The sequence below is a fragment of the Triticum aestivum genome, chromosome 7B, assembly GCF_018294505.1.
Source record: "Triticum aestivum cultivar Chinese Spring chromosome 7B, IWGSC CS RefSeq v2.1, whole genome shotgun sequence".
NCBI classification, from domain to species: domain Eukaryota; kingdom Viridiplantae; phylum Streptophyta; class Magnoliopsida; order Poales; family Poaceae; genus Triticum; species Triticum aestivum.
Window position 1 is genome coordinate 485,770,336 of NC_057813.1, and position 20,776 is coordinate 485,791,111.

At 45.3% G+C, this 20,776-nt stretch overlaps 1 protein-coding gene across 1 annotated transcript; it reads right to left on the reverse strand.

Moving 5' to 3' along the window:
* Positions 1–15,176: 15,176 nt before the first annotated feature.
* On the reverse strand, positions 15,177–18,117 carry LOC123159984 (uncharacterized). Its single transcript, XM_044577789.1, has 6 exons — positions 17,881–18,117; positions 17,658–17,775; positions 16,265–16,619; positions 15,724–16,177; positions 15,587–15,630; positions 15,177–15,485 (listed from the first exon to the last, which is right to left on the reverse strand). Exons 1-6 carry the CDS (start codon positions 17,912–17,914, stop codon positions 15,432–15,434), a joined length of 1,059 nt encoding a protein of 352 aa, XP_044433724.1. The 5' UTR covers positions 17,915–18,117; the 3' UTR covers positions 15,177–15,431.
* Positions 18,118–20,776: the final 2,659 nt, after the last annotated feature.

Sequence of the window (20,776 nt, forward strand, 5' to 3'; positions counted from 1 at the left end):
GCACGGCCCGTGAGTGGTCTCGGCACTGGGGACATGGTATGCCCTCTTATCTTTCGTTGCTACGACCATGAGACTTCGGCCTTCTATATGTTTGCATGTTCAACTGTTGTTGATCATGTGGTGTAGGCATTTCAATCTTTGGAAGCATTCATGGCGCGACACAATGACAAGCCATTCACTCTTACGTTGTTGGACGCTCATCAACAATTGTCCTAAGTTCAAAGATCAATACCGTGAGCTTCAAAGGAAGAGAGGCAAGAAGACAGCCGCATTGTCCGGAGGTGGAGATAGTGAGGCGTTGAAGAGGCCGAGGGGAAAGACCAACTCCAAGATTGACGACATATGTGATGCGTCATCCATGGCCTTGCATGAGACTTTGCACGACATGATGTCTCAAAAGGATGTGAAGGACGAGAAAAAAGCGACAAAGCAAGGACGAGCAAATGAAGCAATACCTAGAGCTTCAAAGGAAGAAGCTTAACATGGAGGAGGCGGCCAAGAAGAGGAAGATCGATATGGAGGAAGCGTCCTGGCAAAGCCAGCTTAACATCGAGGTTGCCAATGTCACGGCCTGGCAGAGGCAGCTCGACATCGAGGCCACCAATGCCACAACCAAAGCAAAGGAGGTGGCCCTAGCGATCATGAGCGTGGACTTGACCAAGATGAGCGAGACGACGAGGAGCTGGTTCATGGCCAGGCAGAAGGAGATGTCCGACACCGATGGCCTGAACTAGGTGGTCTGTTCGGCCGTGGCCGTTCTTTTTGGAGGCTGGCATGGGTGCCGGCCTCTAGGCCGCTGGCTGTGTGCCAGCGAGAAACCTATTCAATTTGGGGGATGGCTGTGTTGCCGGCGACAAAACTATTCATTTTGTAGGTTGGCTCTGTTACCGGCCGCTGAATGTGTTGCCAGCAAGGACGTGTAGGTGGGCTGTGTTGCTAGCTTGAACTAGGGCCGCTGGCATGAACTAGGCGTGGTTTATTCGAAAATTGGCGTTTGAAAAAGGAGGCAAAAAAGATGCGGCCGGGATGCGTCCGCGCGTTGGCGCACGACCACCGCATCCCAGAAATGGCTCAGACACGACCCCATTGCCCTACCCAAACGGACAGAATCCGGGCCAAATGGACGTCTATTGGGGGTCATGCGATGTAGTTGGCCTTACGAAAACCAAATAATCTCAAAACACTTAGGCACGTTACATTAACTCCCACCTTGTTTCTTGTTTCGTGACATATCAGCCAATAAAAGATGTGGGTCGTGCATGCTTTTAATGACTTGAGACTAGCAAACACGACGTGCAGTGATTAGTTCATTGCGTGCAATGCTATTAATTAGCAAAACAACATTAAGTTCTCTCGTTTCCCCTCTGCCTTGGTCGCGGTGCACAACCTAAGATGACATATACACCTAGACGGAGGAAGTAAGGAGATGTTCCTTTGTGTGCGAGGGGGCGAGAGAAGTATGTTACTCCCTCCATTCTCTTACATGAGGCCACTATGGAAAATACATTTTGCATCTATCAAGGCCACTAACAGTAATCGAGGTAAAAATTAATGATATTCTTTTGTACCAGCAACTTATTTAATACTTGCATGCATGTAGTCATAAAGACACTATGTTACTTCCTTCTCATTCCTTTCTTGCATGCATGCGAGCGTATTAGTGATCTCGGTTAACGAGAAAAAAAGTTGGCTTGCAAAACAGTCATTAAATTTTACCTTGGTACCTGTAATCTGAATTTATGGCCTTGTATAAGGAAATTGAGGGAATAACTGATAATTATGTTTACAAGCATGCATTTACCAGAGATCCAGCAAGAGGAAGGGAGGCACCATGTCATGAAAGAGCATCTATAGCCGCAAACGCCCGCGGATGAGCACGAGAGGGGTACCACAAAGGAAGAAGGCTTGAGTGGCCGCATGTGGGGTCACGTGGAGGTGCCCGGGCGTGACCGGGCAACTTCATATTGCCCCCAGATTTGAGATGGGTTTGAGATGCGCTCGTCAGTCCGAGCGTTTAGGGAGAAACTGGGGAGGAGGGCGGTTGGGTCAGGTTTTTTTTGACCGGCGACGGAAGCAGCGGTGGCTCCGGTTCAGAATCCGACGAGTCGAACATCAACATGGAGGAGGTGGCCCTCCGCATGGCGGCCCGACAGCGGCAGATCTTCTTCCTCAGCACCTGTCACCCGTCGACGCGGCATCGAAGACGTTGTCGGCCCATCCCGCCCGCCGCGCAGCACCGGCGGCTCTGCTCTTCTCCGCTTCGGCAGCTCCGCCCCCATCCGCCAGGTACGTCGCTCACCTCCGTCATCCTCTAGTCGAGAAGTGGTACCCGGCCATCGCTGGGTCCTCGTGCCCGCGCTGGGGCCTGCGCGCACGAGTACGCCCAAGTCTAAGGCATGTGCAACCGGCGTGAGCGACAGCGGGCGAGGAAGAGGGGGGAGGTGATGTCGGCGCGCCGGTGGATCCCGAGGTCGCGCTCCTCGCGTCGGTCCTTCGTCCTTCTCTCACGACGGCGGAGACGGATGCGCAACGCCTCCGCCTGAAGGCGCCGGAAGAATGCTACGACGCTCCGACTCGCCATCGAGTTGTCAGAGCGCGATGCAACCCGGCGAAGGCGGCCCGCCATGGGAAGGAGCAGGAAGGGCGTGAGGTGCAGCTCCGACTCGGACCTGATGGACGGCTCCACCTCCAGCTCCGACGACGACGCACCTCCTCACGCCGACGACCGGAAGGGGAAGAGGCTGGCGAGGAAATGATGATTTCCTCCGCCCTTCCCCGTTATGTTTATATTTTAACTATGTTTTAAGTTCGTAGTATGAATTTGCCATTGAACTCTGATAAACTATGCTTCTTTTGTCCGGCGATGCAGAGTTGATCAGATAAATTGCGTGTTGTTGATTGTGTTTATGTAGCGTTGCATGGGTAGTATGGTTTTGAGGGTTCGGATATGAGGGACGCGGGTGTGAAAACCACGAAATAAGACGTGCCCGGTCAGTGCCTGCGGACGCGCCCGGACGCGTCTGCATGCGTTTGAGGGCCTGAATTTGCAACATGTGCTTGTAGATGCTCTAACAGATCAAATTGGATGTTCTTTACATGAGTGGTGAACATTATGGCCTTATGGGTGTCAAATGAAATGAGAAAATGCCCTCGAGTAGTATCGTGCAGGAACCTCACAAGTTGCTTTCTTGATCGGAATTTTGCCATTGCCATTGCCCTTGTCTAACCGATACTATTCAGGCAACCACCTAACATAATTGTGTTCTCTTATTCCACGCCATTGCAGCGCTGCACCTGCTTCTCTACGGCCCAGTATTATTAGATGTGTTCTATGTACTTGTCACTTACACATCTCCTGTCAAGTTTCCCTTAACTAAAAACTTCGCTTATATGGTACGATTATCAGAATGTGTACTGTATACAAGCTGTACACTTTGTAGTTTCTTAGAAAAATGCTAGTGCTCCTAGCTAGATGAGTTTCCCAATCAATGGCTTTGAAAATATGAAAAATAATTGTTTGATGGATAATTATCTGCACTCGATTTTAGACCCTCTTCTTTTTCTTCTTACAGAGTGCAAATTTTGGCTCAGTTATGAAATGCTCACACTACATCCAATAATTTGATTCAACGAATTGCTAACAGTTTTTATAACTTTAACAAGCGTGCATTGATTATTTCCACCCAGCTGCACAGCATGTTTTTTTTACATTATTGTCACATCCCTGGTCCTGTTATGCACTAGGCTAGACCTTCGTGTGAGCATCATGTTTTAATTCAAATGAAATTTGAATTGAGGAATTTTCAAAAGCTTCAGAAGACCTCTAAAAATAACCAACATTTAAATCTCATCAAATGAGTCCAAGAAAATGTTCCTCTTAGTCTCTGAAAATATTGGAAAGAGGTAAAACTCGAAACAATATTTTTGGAATCTCAGAGATATTTATTTTGGGCCTTTGAATTAAATAAATAACTATTTGCATTGGATATATATTTTTATATAATTAATATATGTCCAATAATTCTGGAACATTTTATGTGGTTTGGTATATTTTAGTTCTAGCCACATAATTGTTTTCAGCATTTTATCAGATGGTTTAGTGTTTTTACTAAATCAAAACAAAATAGAAAACAGAAACAAAAATTAAAATAGAGACAAAGTGTTACCTGTCGCTTACCAGCAGCCCACTTACCTCGGCCCAGCACCGTAGTCGGCCAGCCCAGCCCACCAGCGCCTCCCTGTCGTCTTCCTCCTCGGGACAGTAGGACAGGGGCGTGTGCCCGCGGCGCGCACGCACGCGCAGCGCCACCTCCTCCCTCCCTGCCTGCCTGCCCCCTTCCACGACGCCGCTGCGGACGCCACGACACCTCCTGGACCCATTGGTCAGTCTCTGTTCCTGCCCTGTGTCACTGACGTGTGGACCCCAAACGTCAGGTTTCACCTGGTCAACCGCAGTTGACCTGCTGACGTCACAGTGAGGTAGTGCTGACGCCATAACTCATTTTCTGGATTAATTTTAATTCAGGAAATTCCAGAAAATATCCAAAACTTCAAAAATTCATAGAAATTAATCGGTAACTCCAAATCAAACAAATTATATATGAAAAATGATCAGAAAAATCCAATCTATCCATCTGTACCATTTTCATGCATGTTAGAACAACTTATGGCTACTGTTTAGGACAAATCAAATGAATAGCATTTAGATAACCACATGTGGAGTTTGAATTTGAACCTTGGATTCAAACCAACTTCATTTAATCTGTTTGCTAGTTGCATTAGCCCAAATCACAACATATTGCCATCTCATGATCATGCATCATATTGTCGCATTGCATTGATTGTGTTTCTTCTTTGTTTGTCGGTGTTTATCCCCTCTCAGTAGACGTGTTCCGACGTTGTGATCGTTGACACTGATGAAGACTCAATGCTATCTTCAGAAGTGTCAGGCAAGCAAAACCCCCTTGTTCATTCCGATACAATCCCACTCTCTCGCTCCTGCTCTCTTTTAATGCATTAGGACAACACCGATTCATATGTTACTTGCTGCAGTAGCTGAACCCCTTTATCCTCTGCATGACCTGTCATTGCCACAGTAAATAGATGAAACCCACTAGCATGAGTAGGAGTTGTTTGAGCCCTGATGTGCCTACTCATTCATGCTTGTTTGTCATGCCTGCTATTGCTTAGAGTTGAGTCAGGTCTGATTCATCGGGGATGAATCGGAGGTGTGTAAACATGTCCTACTGTGTGTGAGCTAAGTGTGTGAACACGATTTGGTAAAGGTAGCGGTGAGAGGCCATGTAGGAGTACATGGTGGGTTGTCTCATTGCAGCCGTCCTCAGGAACTGAGTTCTGTATTTGTGATCCATGAACAGCTACTACCACACATTGGAATCCCTAATTGACTCTCTCGACTTATTAATCAACATGATCTCTGTCCAGGAGTTGCAACTAGTTTCTGGTGTTTGTAGGTAGTGTTAGTAGTCTACCAAGTGGCACCCGGTACAGGTGGGCTTGGGACAGACTAGGCACAGTGGCACGCTGTACCAAGTGGCACCCGGATGGTGGGCTTGGGAACCCTGCTCACATCGTTTGGGGCCGTGAGCGACACTCCGGACGGATCTCCTTGCGGATGGAACCCGAACAGGCGATAAACCTGGACGAGAGACTTGTGTGGTTAGTCAGGTCATGGCCGACACCCTCGCTGGGCTTCCGCTTGAAGGTTGTCGAGTACATGTCGTGTAAACGGCGGTAAGTGGTGAGAGCGTGTGTGAAGAAGTACACCCCTGCAGGGTTAATATGATATATTCGAATAGCCGTGTCCGCGGTAAAGGACTTCTGGGTTGCCTGTACAGTTCATAGACAAGTGAAAGTGGATACTCTAAAATACGCAAGATAAGCGTGAGTGCTATGGATGGCGTTCTTGTAGGGAGATGGGAGCGGATCCATAGTGGTGTATTGATATGGTGAATATGTGGACTCGTGTGCGCCACCTCAAAAGAGTTATTTGCAGTCGTAGTTCAGGATAGCCACCGAGTCAAAGCTGGCTTGCTGCAGTTAAACCCCACCACCCCCTTTGTTGATAATGATGCATATGTAGCTAGTTCTGATGTAAGTCTTGCTGGGTACATTTGTACTCACGTTTGCCTATTTTATGTTTTTGCAAAGACTTCCGTCTCACTAGTAGTTCCGCATGGACTTCGACGTTTAGCTTGTTACCTCAGCTACGATCTTATGCCCTCGGCAGGATCTGGTAGATAGACAGGCTTCTCAGCCCTTTTCATTTGTAGATGTCTGTACTCAGACATGTTAAGCTTCTGCATGTGCTTGTTGTTTGTATGCTCTGAATGCTGGGTCGAGTGACCCATGTTTGTAATATCTCGCTCCTCGGAGCCTATTGAATAAATACTTGAGTTGTAGAGTCATGTTGTGATGCCATGTTGTATTTGCACATATCGAGCATATTGTGTGTATGTTATTGAAATGCTTGGTATGTGTGGGATCTGACTATCTAGTTGTTTATCCTTAGTAGCCTCTCTTACCGGGAAATCTCTCCTAGTGTTTCCACTGAGCCATGGTAGCTTGCTACTGCTCCAGAACACTTAGGCTGGCCGGCATGTGTCCTTCTTCGTTCCTATGTCTGTCCCCTCGGGGAAATGTCACGCGATGAATTCCGGAGTCCTGTTAGCCCGCTACAGCCCGGTTCACCGGAGTCCTGCTAGCCCAGTGCTACAGCCTGGATTCACTCGCTGATGACTGACACGTTCATTGCTGGGCCATGTATGCCTATCCCTGTAAGTTAGTGCCACTTTGGGTTCACGACTAGCCATGTCAGCCCGGGTTCTTTATCATATGGATGCTAGCGGCACTATCATATACGTGAGCCAAAAGGCGCAAACGGTCTCGGGCCAGGTAAGGTGGCACCCGTGGGAATACCGTGCATGAGGCCGCAAAGTGATATGATGTGTTACATGCTAGATCAGTGTGACTCAGGATCGGGGTCCTGACAGCTTTGGTATCAGAGCCTGACTGCCTGTAGGATTACCAAGCCAAACTGGTCGAAGTTGAGTCTAGAAATTCTTTAGTTATATAAGGGAATTGATTGTGGGATGGAACGTAAGGCTCTTTTTACTCCTTATACCTTATGCCTTCTGATCTAAGTCATCTTATCTTTCCTACGGGGTTAAGGAACTAGGCTTTCTTTTCTGTCTATCAGGATCACGTGTTACTAATCCGTAGACTTATAAGATTGTTGGATTTAAGCCCCAGTTCGGTTCCCACTACCTCTGTATGTTAACTGTTGATCTCGGAACCTTGATATTGTGCTTCTGAGTGGCTATGCCACTATCTTGTAGCAAGTCTCCAATCTTTTTGAGCATTTACAGTCGTTATGCTGTCCGAGTCATTCCAGGTTTCTATATAGTCTGATGCACTTGCAAATCCTTTCCCTATGGTTTTGATGTTCCTTTGGGCCAGGTTAATCACACTAATTGTTGAGTTGAGGTATTCTATTGCCTCGACATATATGTTGGAATCATTATTATGACCCTAGGTATCTAGAGTATCACCTAGTAATCTAGCCACATTTTGTATTCTCAGTGTGATGATTCCGGCCATTATTCTCGAAAGCATCCCGTGATGCAATTTAGTTAGTAGGTATTCTACTCGTGGGTCTTGAAGCCAAAACTCACCCTACTCACTTCATGTTGATAGTGTTTGCTCGTTCCTTTAGGTTATTAGTAACCTTTGTGACAGTCCTCGAGGCTCGTGGTATTTCCTTCTTCCAAATACTATGAACCACTTATGGCAGAAGTTCTTTGAACCAAGGGTCACCACCAGAGTGCTCCTGATGAGTTCTCGATTCTATGTTGTGACTCTGCCAGATCTACCTTTCTGCATGGGTTATCCAGAAGAATTATGTTGAACTTGTTCGACATACTAACCTATGTATCCACAACTCAGAAAGATATGTGTTCCTTTGAGTTGTCCCTCTTCAGTCGTATTCCGACCTTCGTCTATCAATTGATAGTCAAGAGTATGCGTGCATTCGTTCATCGATACCTATTACTCTTGTGGTCCGTCAAGCCATTCTATTCCAGAATGAATAGGAGAAACAAACTCCAGTACCTCATCCATTTTTAGGATTGGGTCAAAGCAGTTGTATTCCGCAGATCAAAATGCCAATCCAGCTTTTGGTCTGTTCTACCTTGAAGTATTACCTTCTTTATGTCAGGATTGTCATGAGAATTGCACCACCTCTTGTGAATTCTTGACATAGTGATACTTCTCGCCATCCTTTTTCATTCCTCGGTTCTGTGTTGTTGCAGCCGGAGTGCCGACAAATGAATCGTGATGTGTGAACTCAATACTCCTAGCAACCCCGTTGCTTGGTAGTTAAAGGACAATATTTTCATTCTTAGTGTGTTGGTTATTGAATCATCACCCTAAGGTTGATCGTGCTACCTAGTCCATTTTCCTGGTGCACTCTTCGATCGATGAGTTAGGATTATTCCAAATCCCTCGCTCTTTGATCATATCGTCTTGCCCTGAAAAGCAAGATTGTTCTCGAGCTTAGTAACATATCGGTGGTTTGTGATTTTCCGAATATCTTCTCGGAAGTATTACCAGGTTGTCACCTGACCGCTATGTTGAGTTCGTGATCAAGATGGTTTATTGTAAACCACCGCTTCTCCAAGAATCTGTGTGGGATACCCCTGAGCTAGTTGGTCAAGCTAAACAACAACTTGGACAGTTGGAAGGTAAAAGCTTGTCTGATTTAGTTCGTGTTAAGGGATATCTTTCTGTGTGTGTGTGTTGAAGAAAGATGATATCTTCATCAATTGGTCCTTGTGATCAGTTGTTGGGCCTATTGTCTTACCCCATCTTTGATTTGAGTGTGGGCTATCCTCAAATCAAATCAGAACCAACGATATTCGTAATGTTGTCTTACTCGTGGTTGATCCCTTGAGCATACACCAATATATCTTTTGGTCTGACCAATACTATCACCGTGTTCACTTAATCGTGGAATTCCATTTATATGGAAACTGGATGAATTGTTGTTGAGCCCATCAACAACATCCTTATCTTGTCCATGATTCATGTTGAACATTAAGCTAGTGTTGGAAACTTTTGAAAGCATTTCTTCATGCTAGCTCATGAAGCATATGTTCGGATGAAAGAAGTGGCTCTCTCTAACTCATGTGCATCTGGTGCAAGCTACCACCATGGGTTTGAGAAAGTTAGTTTTGCTTCCTCTGGAATCGTCCCAAGTTAGTCACGCATGTGCGAAGTACTCTATGGTTTGATAGGTTGGCTGCCTCCATTCTATATGTGTTCCTAGCACACCAAGCCACTGATTGACTTGCTCAAGGATAAGAAGTTCATCGATAAGTGCACAAGAACTCCGATATCCTCGATGATGGTTCCCCACCTGAACTCGATAGTGTTTTATTGTAAGACTACCATGTGATAATGTTTTGTCTGGGACAACGTGTTCACATGTGTGTAGCAGAACCAGCTCATGTTTTGGAGCTTGCTATCGTAGTTCATTTTCCGAGAATCTCGCAACGTCATCTCGTCGATTTGTGTTGCAAACTTTCATTTTTTTGGACTTGACGAGTCTGGAATATTCTGACACCAATCAGATCTGAATCTCAGGCAGACTTGATGGTTGGAATGTTTCCCAAGAACTATAATGTTGGTCTCTCTATAACCCGGTAAAGTGGATGTCGTGGCCGACACACCTAGCCGGAAGATATATCATTGTAGTATCTTGAATGAGCACTTTGACCATCTTCTCCATGAGGATTTCGAGTGACTTATTAAAGAAGTTGCTCCTTATGGATCCTTTGTATTCCGAAGTCCGACCTTTACTTGATGGCCATGTTGATGCTTTTAAGCATGATCGTGGTACCTAGAACGTCAAGGAGAACATTAGAAGCGGAGTGTTAAATGTTTCTCGGTCAATCATCCAGATTTTGATCCCTTGGCCTCGCTAAGGTGAAATCTGAGAAAGTGTTATCTTCCTTTGCATCTGCATCGTCCACCACTATTCATCATGGTAGTAAGATGTGTTGCCAGGATCCTTGACACGGATATTGGTAAAACCTTGATGGATATGGAAATGCTCAAGTTCTTGAGAGCATGCACAAGCGCTAGGTGTTATCATCGGCACTAACTGGGATTGCTCTCAGTGTCCTCAGTTATGCTATAACTTTTCGAACAGTGGACTCACTCTCCACTGTTGAGCTCTCCCCAGTTACTAAAATCATTCCTTGTGTTGTTTTCAACAAGGTAATCCACATCATCCATTCTAATCCGGGTATGCCATTCTACCGAACCCCTCTAAACGATCTCTTGAGAATTGACTTAGGCTGGTATAAAGAGTTTCAATGATCTCTAAATCAAAGGTAATTCTTTTTGCCACTTAAGGGGATATTTCTACAAGTCACCTTCCCTAAGGTGCATTGTTATGGTATCATGGCAACTCAACTCCTCGCTACGTTGACAACCGTTCACCACCTTCTTAGGTGTGGAATTATTGCCTACCTAGTGACCCTTCATCATCTGTTCCACTCCATCCCTCTAGATGTGTGCTTCATGTCTCAGCTCGAGAGATGTTGCTATGACTCACTCTGTGAGTTGATCCTAAGTTGATTGATCTTTGAGAAGATCGATTCTTATGGAATTGTCCCTTTCCTCTTGTTGTCATGTTAGATGGAGATCTCAGAGCAAGACGTCGAGACAAAGATGGTGATCGAATCAACGTTCTCATGAAGTGCACCTTGGATCGTGAAGATTGTGTTAGTTTGCGTCCCCCCATCATCTTACCCTACGCTTGAATCTCGAGACGAGATTCTTGTTTAGTGGGGGTGAGTTGTCACATCCCTGGTCCTGTTATGCACTAGGCTAGACCTTCGTGTGAGCATCATGTTTTAATTCAAATGAAATTTGAATTGAGAAATTTTCAAAAGCCTCAGAAGACCTCTAAAAATAACCAACATTTAAATCTCATCAAATGAGTCCAAGAAAATGTTCCTCTTAGTCTCTGAAAATATTGGAAAGAGGTAAAACTCGAAACAATATTTTTGGAATCTCAGAGATATTTATTTTGGGCCTTTGAATTAAATAAATAACTATTTGCATTGGATATATATTTTTATATAATTAATATATGTCCAATAATTCTGAAACATTTTATGTGGTTTGGTATATTTTAGTTCTAGCCACATAATTGTTTTCAGCATTTTATCAGATGGGTTAGTGTTTTTACTAAATCAAAACAAAACAGAACAAAATAGAAAACAGAAACAAAAATTAAAATAGAGACAGAGTGTTACCTGTCGCTTACCAGCAGCCCACTTACCTCGGCCCAGCACCGTAGTCGGCTGGCCCAGCCCACCAGCGCCTCCCTATCGTCTTCCTCCTCGGGACAGTAGGACAGGGGCGTGTGCCCACTGTGCGCACGCACGCGCAGCGCCACCTCCTCCCTCCATGCCTGCCTGCCCCCTTCCACGACGCTGCTGTGGACGCCACGACACCTCCTGGACCCAGTGGTCAGTCTCTGTTCCTGCCCTGTGTCACTGACGTGTGGACCCAACATGTCAGGTTTGACCTGGTCAACCACAGTTGACCTGCTGACGTCACAGTGAGGTAGTGCTGACGCCATAACTCATTTTCTGGATTAATTTTAATTCAGAAAATTCCAGAAAATATCCAAAACTTCAAAAATTCACAGAAATTAATCGGTAACTCCAAATCAAACAAATTATATATGAAAAATGATCAGAAAAATCCAATCTATCCATCTGTATCATTTTCATGCATGTTAGAACAACTTATGGCTACTGTTTAGGACAAATCAAATGAATAGCATTTAGATAACCACATGTGGAGTTTGAATTTGAACCTTGGATTCAAACCAACTTCATTTAATCTGTTTGCTAGTTGCATTAGCCCAAATCACAGCATATTGCCATATCATGATCATGCATCATATTGTCGCATTGCATTGATTGTGTTTCTTCTTTGTTTGTCGGTGTTTATCCCCTCTCAGTAGACGTGTTCCGACGTTGTGATCGTTGACACTGATGAAGACTCAATGCTATCTTCAGAAGTGTCAGGCAAGCAAAACCCCCTTGTTCATTCTGATACAATTCCACTCTCTCACTCCTGCTCTCTTTTAATGCATTAGGACAACACCGATTCATCTGTTACTTGTTGCGGTAGCTGAACCCCTTTATCCTCTGCATGACCTGTCATTGCCACAGTAAATAGATGAAACCCACTAGCATGAGTAGGAGTTGTTTGAGCCCTGATGTGCCTACTCATTCATGCTTGTTTGTCATGCCTGCTATTGCTTAGAGTTGAGTCAGGTCTGATTCATCGGGGATGAATCGGAGGTGTGTAAACATGTCCTACTGTGTGTGAGCTAAGTGTGTGAACACGATTTGGTAAAGGTAGCGGTGAGAGGCCATGTAGGAGTACATGGTGGGTTGTCTCATTGCAGCCGTCCTCAGGAACTGAGTTCTGTATTTGTGATCCATGAACAGCTACTACCACACATTGGGATCCTTAATTGACTCTCTCGACTTATTAATCAACATGATCTCTGTCTAGGAGTTGCAACTAGTTTCTGGTGTTTGTAGGTAGTGTTAGTAGTCTACCAAGTGGCACTTGGTACAGGTGGGCTTGGGACAGACTAGGCACAGTGGCACGCTGTACCAAGTGGCACCCGGATGATGGGCTTGGGAACCCTGCTCACATCGTTTGGGGCCGTGAGCGACACCCCGGCCGGATCTTCTTGCGGATGGAACCCGAATAGGCGATAAACCTGGATGAGAGACTTGTGTGGTTAGTCAGGTCGTGGCCGACACCCTCGCTGGGCTTCCGCTTGAAGGTTGCCGAGTACATGTCGTGTAAACGGCGGTAAGTGGTGAGAGCGTGTGTGAAGAAGTACACTCCTGCAGGGTTAATATGATCTATTCGAATAGCCGTGTCCGCGGTAAAGGACTTCTGGGTTGCCTGTACAGTTCATAGACAAGTGAAAGTGGATACTCTAAAATACGCAAGATAAGCGTGAGTGCTATGGATGGCGTTCTCGTAGGGAGATGGGAGCGGATCCATAGTGGTGTATTGATATGGTGAATATGTGGACTCGTGTGCGCCACCTCAAAAGAGTTATTTGCAGTCGTAGTTCAGGATAGCCACCGAGTCAAAGCTGGCTTGCTGCAGTTAAACCCCACCACCCCCTTTGTTGATAATGATGCATATGTAGCTAGTTCTGATGTAAGTCTTGTTGGGTACATTTGTACTCACGTTTGCCTATTTTATATTTTTGCAGAGACTTCCGTCTCACTAGTAGTTCCGCATGGACTTCGACGTTTAGCTTGTTACCTCAGCTACGATCTTGTGCCCTCGGCAAGATCTGGTAGATAGACAGGCTTCTCAGCCCTTTTCATTTGTAGATGTCTGTACTCAGGCATGTTAAGCTTCCGCATGTGCTTGTTGTTTGTATGCTCTGAATGCTGGGTCGAGTGACCCATGTTTGTAATATCTCGCTCCTCGGAGCCTATTGAATAAATACTTGAGTTGTAGAGTCATGTTGTGATGCCATGTTGTATTTGCATATATCGAGCATATTGTGTGTATGTTATTGAAATGCTTGATATGTGTGGGATCTGACTATCTAGTTGTTTATCCTTAGTAGCCTCTCTTACCGGGAAATGTCTCCTAGTGTTTCCACTGAGCCATGGTAGCTTGCTACTGCTCCAGAACACTTAGGCTGGCCAGCATGTGTCCTTCTTCGTTCCTGTGTTTGTCCCCTCGGGGAAATGTCACGCGATGAATTCCGAAGTCCTGTTAGCCCGCTACAGCCCGGTTCACCGGAGTCCTGCTAGCCCAGTGGTACAGCCTCGATTCACTCGCTGATGACCGACACGTTCGTTGCTGGGCCATGTATGGCTGTCCCTGTAAGTTAGTGCCACTTTGGGTTCACGACTAGCCATGTCAGCCCGGGTTCTTTGTCATATGGATGCTAGCGGCACTATCATATACGTGAGCCAAAAGGCGCAAACGGTCCCGGGCCAGGTAAGGTGGCACCCGTGGGAATACCGTACGTGAGGCCGCAAAGTGATATGATATGTTACATGCTAGATCAGTGTGACTCAGGATCGGGGTCCTGACAATTATCTCAACATTTTTGTGTTCTCTACTACTTTCTCCGTTCCTAAATATTTGTCTTTTTAGAGATTTCAAATGGACTACCACATACAGATGTATATAGACATATTTTAGAGTGTAGATTCACTCATTTTGCTTCGTATGTAGTCACTTGTTGAAATCTCTAAAAAGACAAATACTTCTTCCATCTCAAAATAAGTGTCTTGAGCTTAGTACAAATTTGTATTAGAGCTAGTATAAAGTTGAGACACTTATTTTGAGACGGAGAGAGTATTTAGGAACGGAGGGAGTATATGTGTTCCTATCATGTACCTTCCAGAAGTCTATTCTCTACCACGCCTGTGGGTCTCTCCGGTCATGACGCTACAACCAATTGCCTAATTGCAACGCGCATTTGGCATTGCATGAACTGATGGCATCTTTTCAGCATCATGTGCTGTTGAAACACATTAATCAACATGCCAGTCTTTGGCTGTAAACTCAAAAACAAGTGTAGAACAGAGAATGCAGACAAGCGAAGAGGTACAGATGATAAAAGCGACTTGACCATGGGAAAACCAGATCTCAAGCAAAATGATTACAGAGCAAAGAGATGTGGCTTACAAGTTGTAGTTAATCAAAGCAAACATCCATGTGACCTCAGTGCTCTGGATACTGTGATAGATCGAGGTATCCAAGAATGAAAGGATAAACCACATGATCACACAGTAAGCATACTACACTGATGCAGCATAGAGCCTGCAGACACGTGAATAGAATTGAAGATCTGATCAGACTACTAAGCACGCACAAGAAGAATTATAACATGGCACTTGTGCATAATATATACTCCCTCCATCTAGAAATACTTGTCGGAGGAACGGATGTATCTAGATGCATTTTAGTTCTACATACATTCATTTCTATCCATTTTTACGACAAGTAATTCTGGACGGAGGGAGTATATGAGAAGAACACAAAGATCAGGGAGAATTGTCTGCCCAAGGGTATCACACAAATAAAGAATTCAGCTATATTCAGAAGCTGGACACGGACAAGCAAACTGACTTGACAAAGGGAATACAAGCGAGCAGTCTCACCCAGCAAACCATAATACCACACTCTTAAAGACATGTTGCGGCTTGACAACCGGAAAGACAAGTGCTAATGATATATCAACAACGGCGAAAGAAAACAAGCACCACACACTCAATACTTCATATTCAGCAAACAAAAGGTTTGAATCTGAAGTCGGTCCGTCGGTTCTAGACTTCTTGGGCTATGGTGTTGCCAGCATCTATTGCCATCTCAGCATCCCCCTACAGGCATAAATGTTTCACTTAATTAAGCAAGAACGAAACAGTAACCTGGTACAGATGTAGTGTACTCTCAGTTGCTAGAAGACTGTCGAAATTCTTACCATGTTCTCCTTATCTTCATATGTGATCTCCTTCACCGCATCAACTGAAATATAGTTTTGCCATTAGCAAAGCCTATAGTAAAGTGCAGAAAGAGGTGATATTTACGTTAGGAACTCAGGAAAGCTATGGCGCTTACCAGATTCTTGATCTGCATCAACCAGCGAAACATCACTACCTCCATTGCAATCCTCTTGCTGCTCCTTAGCCTGCTTCTTGGTTTTCTTTATGGTATTTTTGGCAGCTTCTTTTGCAGGAGCATTTTTGGCTGGATTCCGGTTATAGGAACCTCTGATCTTGGCATCAGGCTTCTCCTTCTGACTGTTCTCTTTTTTGCCATCTTTACTCTGAGTTGCAACAGAGTTCAGAGACCTGGGTTTCAGATTACCCTTTGGAGTCACATTGGCAGCACTAAGAGCAACCTTGTCAGACTTTTTTGGCTCCTGCGAGGAGTCCAGAGAGATCTTTAGCTTCTCAAAATCTTCCACGATATCATAAACCTGAAGAACCTCCTTCACCGGCTCCTCCAATTCTGTTGCAAGGCCATGCCGGGCCACATAAGTCTTGAGTTCTTCTCTCATCCTATCCAGAGGCTGTGGAAAACACAATAATATGATCAGTGATTCAATGAAAGAAACTGAACAGTCTGCACTAATCACAGATGATCAATTGATATTTACCTCGCATTCTGACTCAAGGGCAAGCTTGAAGAAGCCCAGAGAGATAGAGTGCTTCGAAGCAGCCTCTGCAAGCCTAATCTGTGTCATCCAATATGAGACCGAGGAGAGTGTACTGAACTTGCGCCTTGCTGTAGACATGGATGCTTCAGATGTTGGGGTATCCAACCTCCCAAGGCTGTCTGCCCTCCTCGAGCGAACCCCTGACACTGGAGTAATAGTTCCAGTAGGAGTAGGCCTTGGACTAACACCTGGCTTTGTTGGTATTGAGTGCCTCCGGGGAGGTTTGGCTGATTTATCCTTCACGGCAGAAAGATCGAGAGCACAGCTCTTGGTGACATATGAAGATGGTTTGGCCCTATATATGGAGTGCAATTAGAAGTGATTTCAAAATAACAAAGTTATTTGGCAGCAATTTCAAAGTTGGAACCCAGGAGGCCTCAGAGTAAGCTGGTAGTCAATTTTACACTGACATAGCACCAAACAGGTATGCTTAGTTTTAACGCAATAATGTGGGCATCAGCATTTGCATGGTGGCCTATTGTTTTCCCAGAGACTTGCTGAATTGTTTATATTATAACTCAGGCCTATGATGGCTAAGCTTCTAGAAAAAAACTAGGAACATCTGTATGCACACGGGCCTCCATTAATTCCCTTTCTGGGCTTTCCTGTTCCTAATTTCACAGGACTAGAGATGATTCCGATTGAAACATAACCTAGTGGGTGTAGCACCGCTCAAAAAAAACTAGTGGGTGTAGCGCTGGCTACTGTTCACATGTCACGGTGTGACCTATGCTTAACTGCAGTTCTGAAGAAAAAAAACTATTCTTAACTGCAAGTACCAAGTCATAAGTTCCCTTTGGTACTGTGAACTGCCCTGTCTTTAAATAGGCAGGTCTGGTTCTGTACAGTTTGCAGATCCAAATATTGTTTGACTGGACAAACGTCTAGCAGCTATAAATGTGACAGGCCAATCCATCCGTTGTAAATATAATCATTGGCCTTGCCAATTCTACGAAAAATAAAAAATAAACCTATCTAAACAGGGTCATGCTAAGTACTCCCTCCGTTCCTAAATATAAGTCTTTGTAGAGATTCCACTAGATGGACTACATAGGAAGTAAAAGGAATGAATCTACATTTAAAATGCATCTATATAAATTCATATGTGGTTTATAGTGAAATCTCTACAAAGAATTGTATTTAGGAACGGCGGGAGTACTTGTTCTGCTTCCATTCCTCTCTGAGAGTATTTAAAAATTGAAACAAAAAGAACTAGTACTGTACTCCTATTTTTTAGAACAATTAAAAAAAGGAATCACATATCAAGAGTAGGCAATAATATCATCAAAATGTCGGAACGAGAACGGGAGGTAAGATGGGAGAAAAGGGGTACCTTCGCGAAGCAGGACCGCTAGGAGGAGCATCCGCCGCCGCTGGCGGCGGCTCCAGCTTGCCCCGGCCCGCCGAGCGCAGCGGGTACCGCAGCTTGGACCCCTTCGCCGCCGCAGACCCTGCAGGACCCAAAACCCTAGATCAGAACCCACAGACCACTCGCTCGACCTCCACCCAAAATCCCCTAGAAAATCGACGGAAAAAACAACAATATCTCCGCATACCGCAGCCGCCCGACTGATCGCCCGAGGAGGCCATGAACTCGAACGACGGACCCACCCAGGCGAGGAATCGAACGGACCTCTCCCAAGTCTCCAACGGAAATTGGAACCGGCGATGGGGAATGGAACCCTTCGGCGGAAGAATCGAGAGAGGGGAGGGTTTTGGTTCGGTTTTGGAATGGAAGGAGCGCGTTATAAATACAATCCTATGATAACGTTGGCTCGCACAGATGGGGGGCGTACCCACGCGCCTGGCGCCGGCTGGATGGCACGCGGACGCGGGGGGGGGGGGGCGGAGGGTTCCGTTGGGGCTGCGGGCCGCCCTGTCAGCGGCGCGAGGGTGCGGGCCGTCGCGTGCGTTTCGGGTTGAGGGTGAGGGGAGCGGGGGGAAGGGGGCCCCGCCGCGCCGTTTTGAATCGCGGGGAGGGGGCGGGCGGGAAATCGGCGGCCGTTGGCGTCGGGCCGGCGGGACGGGGGAAATTTCGAACTGGGGCGCGTGAATCGCGTTGAAGTGGTGGGCAGGGAGGTTGGTCACGCGGGGTTAAGAGGCCGTGGGGTCCATTTGGTTTGTCTGCGATGTGATCTGGGCCATTTTGTTGCGCGGTCTGGCCTGGCATATCCTTGGTTCGGGATTCAGCCCGGCCCATGTACGGAGAGCGGGTAGTTTGTGTTTCAGGTTTGAGGGCAGCCGGTTTTATTCGGGTTTTTCAATTTTTTGGTTCATTATTTTTATTTACTTTAATTTCATGAACATTTGTAGAAGAGTTTTAATATGTTGTAAAACTGTGTACATTATTCATATTCGCAAAAAATCAAATCCGTGAATATTTTATAAACTCGTAATTTGCTTTCCAAAATTCATGGAAAATTTAAATTCATGAAATTTTCAATTGCAAATTTTTTAGAATATGTCAAGATTTTCTTCAAATTTGAGACTTTTTAAAAACTTATTAACGCTTGAAATTCATGAAAAATTTTCAAATATGTGAAAATTTTCTAAAAAGCACAAAAATGTTGAAATTTGTTTAAAATGGTATTTAGATTTTTTTTTAACTTACCAGGAGTACAAGACCAAGCTCATTCTAAAATAATATTTTTAAGGCAAAACACACTTCATTCATCATTCAACAAGATGTTTACAGGAATAACAACAGGATCATAAGGGTTTCCCAGCCGGACATGATGACCAACATCTAAGCTGTTTTTTTAGGTAAGCACAAAAATGGTTGAACTGGGGTACAGAGTGAGGGTTTTTTTAGAACAGGGTACAGAGTGAGGCACGCTAGAGAAAGAAGCTATTGGGCCTGCCCCATCCGCGCAGATGTGCATTATAGCGGTAGTTGGCTACTGAAGGCGAGGAATAGGAGGTGTCGTCTCGCCTAGACTTGTGGGGTTTCTTCTCAGCCATAGGGAGAGATGGGTGTGTTTATTTATGTGTGTTTTCTTAGATTCGGTTTTCAAAATAGTTTATCTCCTGAACCATGCGTCCACTTTCACTGTTGCATTTATCGTGTCGAGATCTTCAAAACTAGATCGCATGTTTATAGGTTTTAATGAATTTTTTCGATGGCGAAATATGTGCTCCAAAATTGTACTAACATGTTCTTCAAAATTATACTAACATGTGCTTGTAAAAATGTACCAACTATGCTTCACCTTTTGAACAGCACAAATGAGCTTCACTTTTGGAGAAGCGCAGTTGTGCTTTTCAGGTGAGAAGTACAACTGTACTTCACTTTTGGGGAAGCACAGTTGTGGTTTTGTCTTTACACACAAAAAAAGGGAAAATAAAAAAAGTCGTAAAAAACATCCTAATGAGGGAAGCGCCTAGCATGCAATACGGGGCGGTGTTGGGGCATTCCACATGGCGTTTTGGGGCTCTCCCACGGGGTTACCCTCTAGTTAGCTCCTACCATCTGTCAAATACGATCGGTCAGTGTGAACAATATATTTAGTTTTTTTTGTTTGATGGTGATTGATAATTGAATTGTAATGCCATCCAATTTAGTTAATTCTCCTAGGAGTCAAGTTGGCTTTCATGTGATTACTGTATTATTTTTTGGTTCTTCCTCCACATATGTATAAATCTACTACTATATCGGTCGTCAGAGGAGAAGTGATGAATCTGAACAACTTGCACCACCTGGAACTCCATTTGGAAGGTAGCGAACGGAGAGCAGAGAGCGAGCGAGGAAACACCGATACCGTGAAATCAAGTGAGGAAACTCCGATGAGGAGAGGTAGAACTGCCATTGCCCATATTTATATGGACGGAGAATGCCTACGGGGGTCGTGGTAAAGGTGTTCTGGTAGCTCAATGAGCTCTGCTGTGGGAATCCTCGCCGGCCGGTTCAATACGTTCCATTGGGAACACACGACCTAGTAGTTGAACGAGCGCCTTTGTAATTGCAACGCCCGACCAGTGATTGAGGAAGCATGAAATATGTTCATACTTCTTCAGAGCAAAGCTACTAGAATAGCCCAACTTTAAATGGGAGATCATCATCGTCTATGGCCTCGCTGACCACCGGCACTCGCCAACCTTTCTTGACAAGCTCTGCAATAAGGTCGCGGCCACTCAACTCCCAGTGGTGGTAGGCGGTGACTTCAACCTCATCCGCTCGATCGAGGACAAGAGTAATAACCTCGTCAACTTCCCGCGGATGCAGTTGTGCAATGACTGCATCACTGACCTTGGTCTCCGAGAGTTAGATAAGGTTGGTGCCAGGTTTACCTGGACCAACCCTTAGGTGGAGCCGGCGCGGTCGGTTCTTGATCGTGTCTTCGTCTCCCCTGAGTGGGAACTGTGATGCCCCCTGGCTTCCCTCCGTGCCATCATCCGGATTGGACTCGACCACATCCCGCTCCTCCTGTCTTCCACCGACGAGCGCCCCCCATC

Coding starts and splice junctions, on each gene's coding strand:
- LOC123159984 (XM_044577789.1), bottom strand. CDS start 17,914: ATGGCCTCCTCGGGCGATCAGTCGGGCGGCTGCG. Junction 16,178..16,264: donor CCCTTGAGTCAGAATGCGAG/GTAAATATCAAT, acceptor TGTTTTCCACAG/CCTCTGGATAGGATGAGAGA. Junction 15,486..15,586: donor ATGAAGATAAGGAGAACATG/GTAAGAATTTCG, acceptor TTATGCCTGTAG/GGGGATGCTGAGATGGCAAT.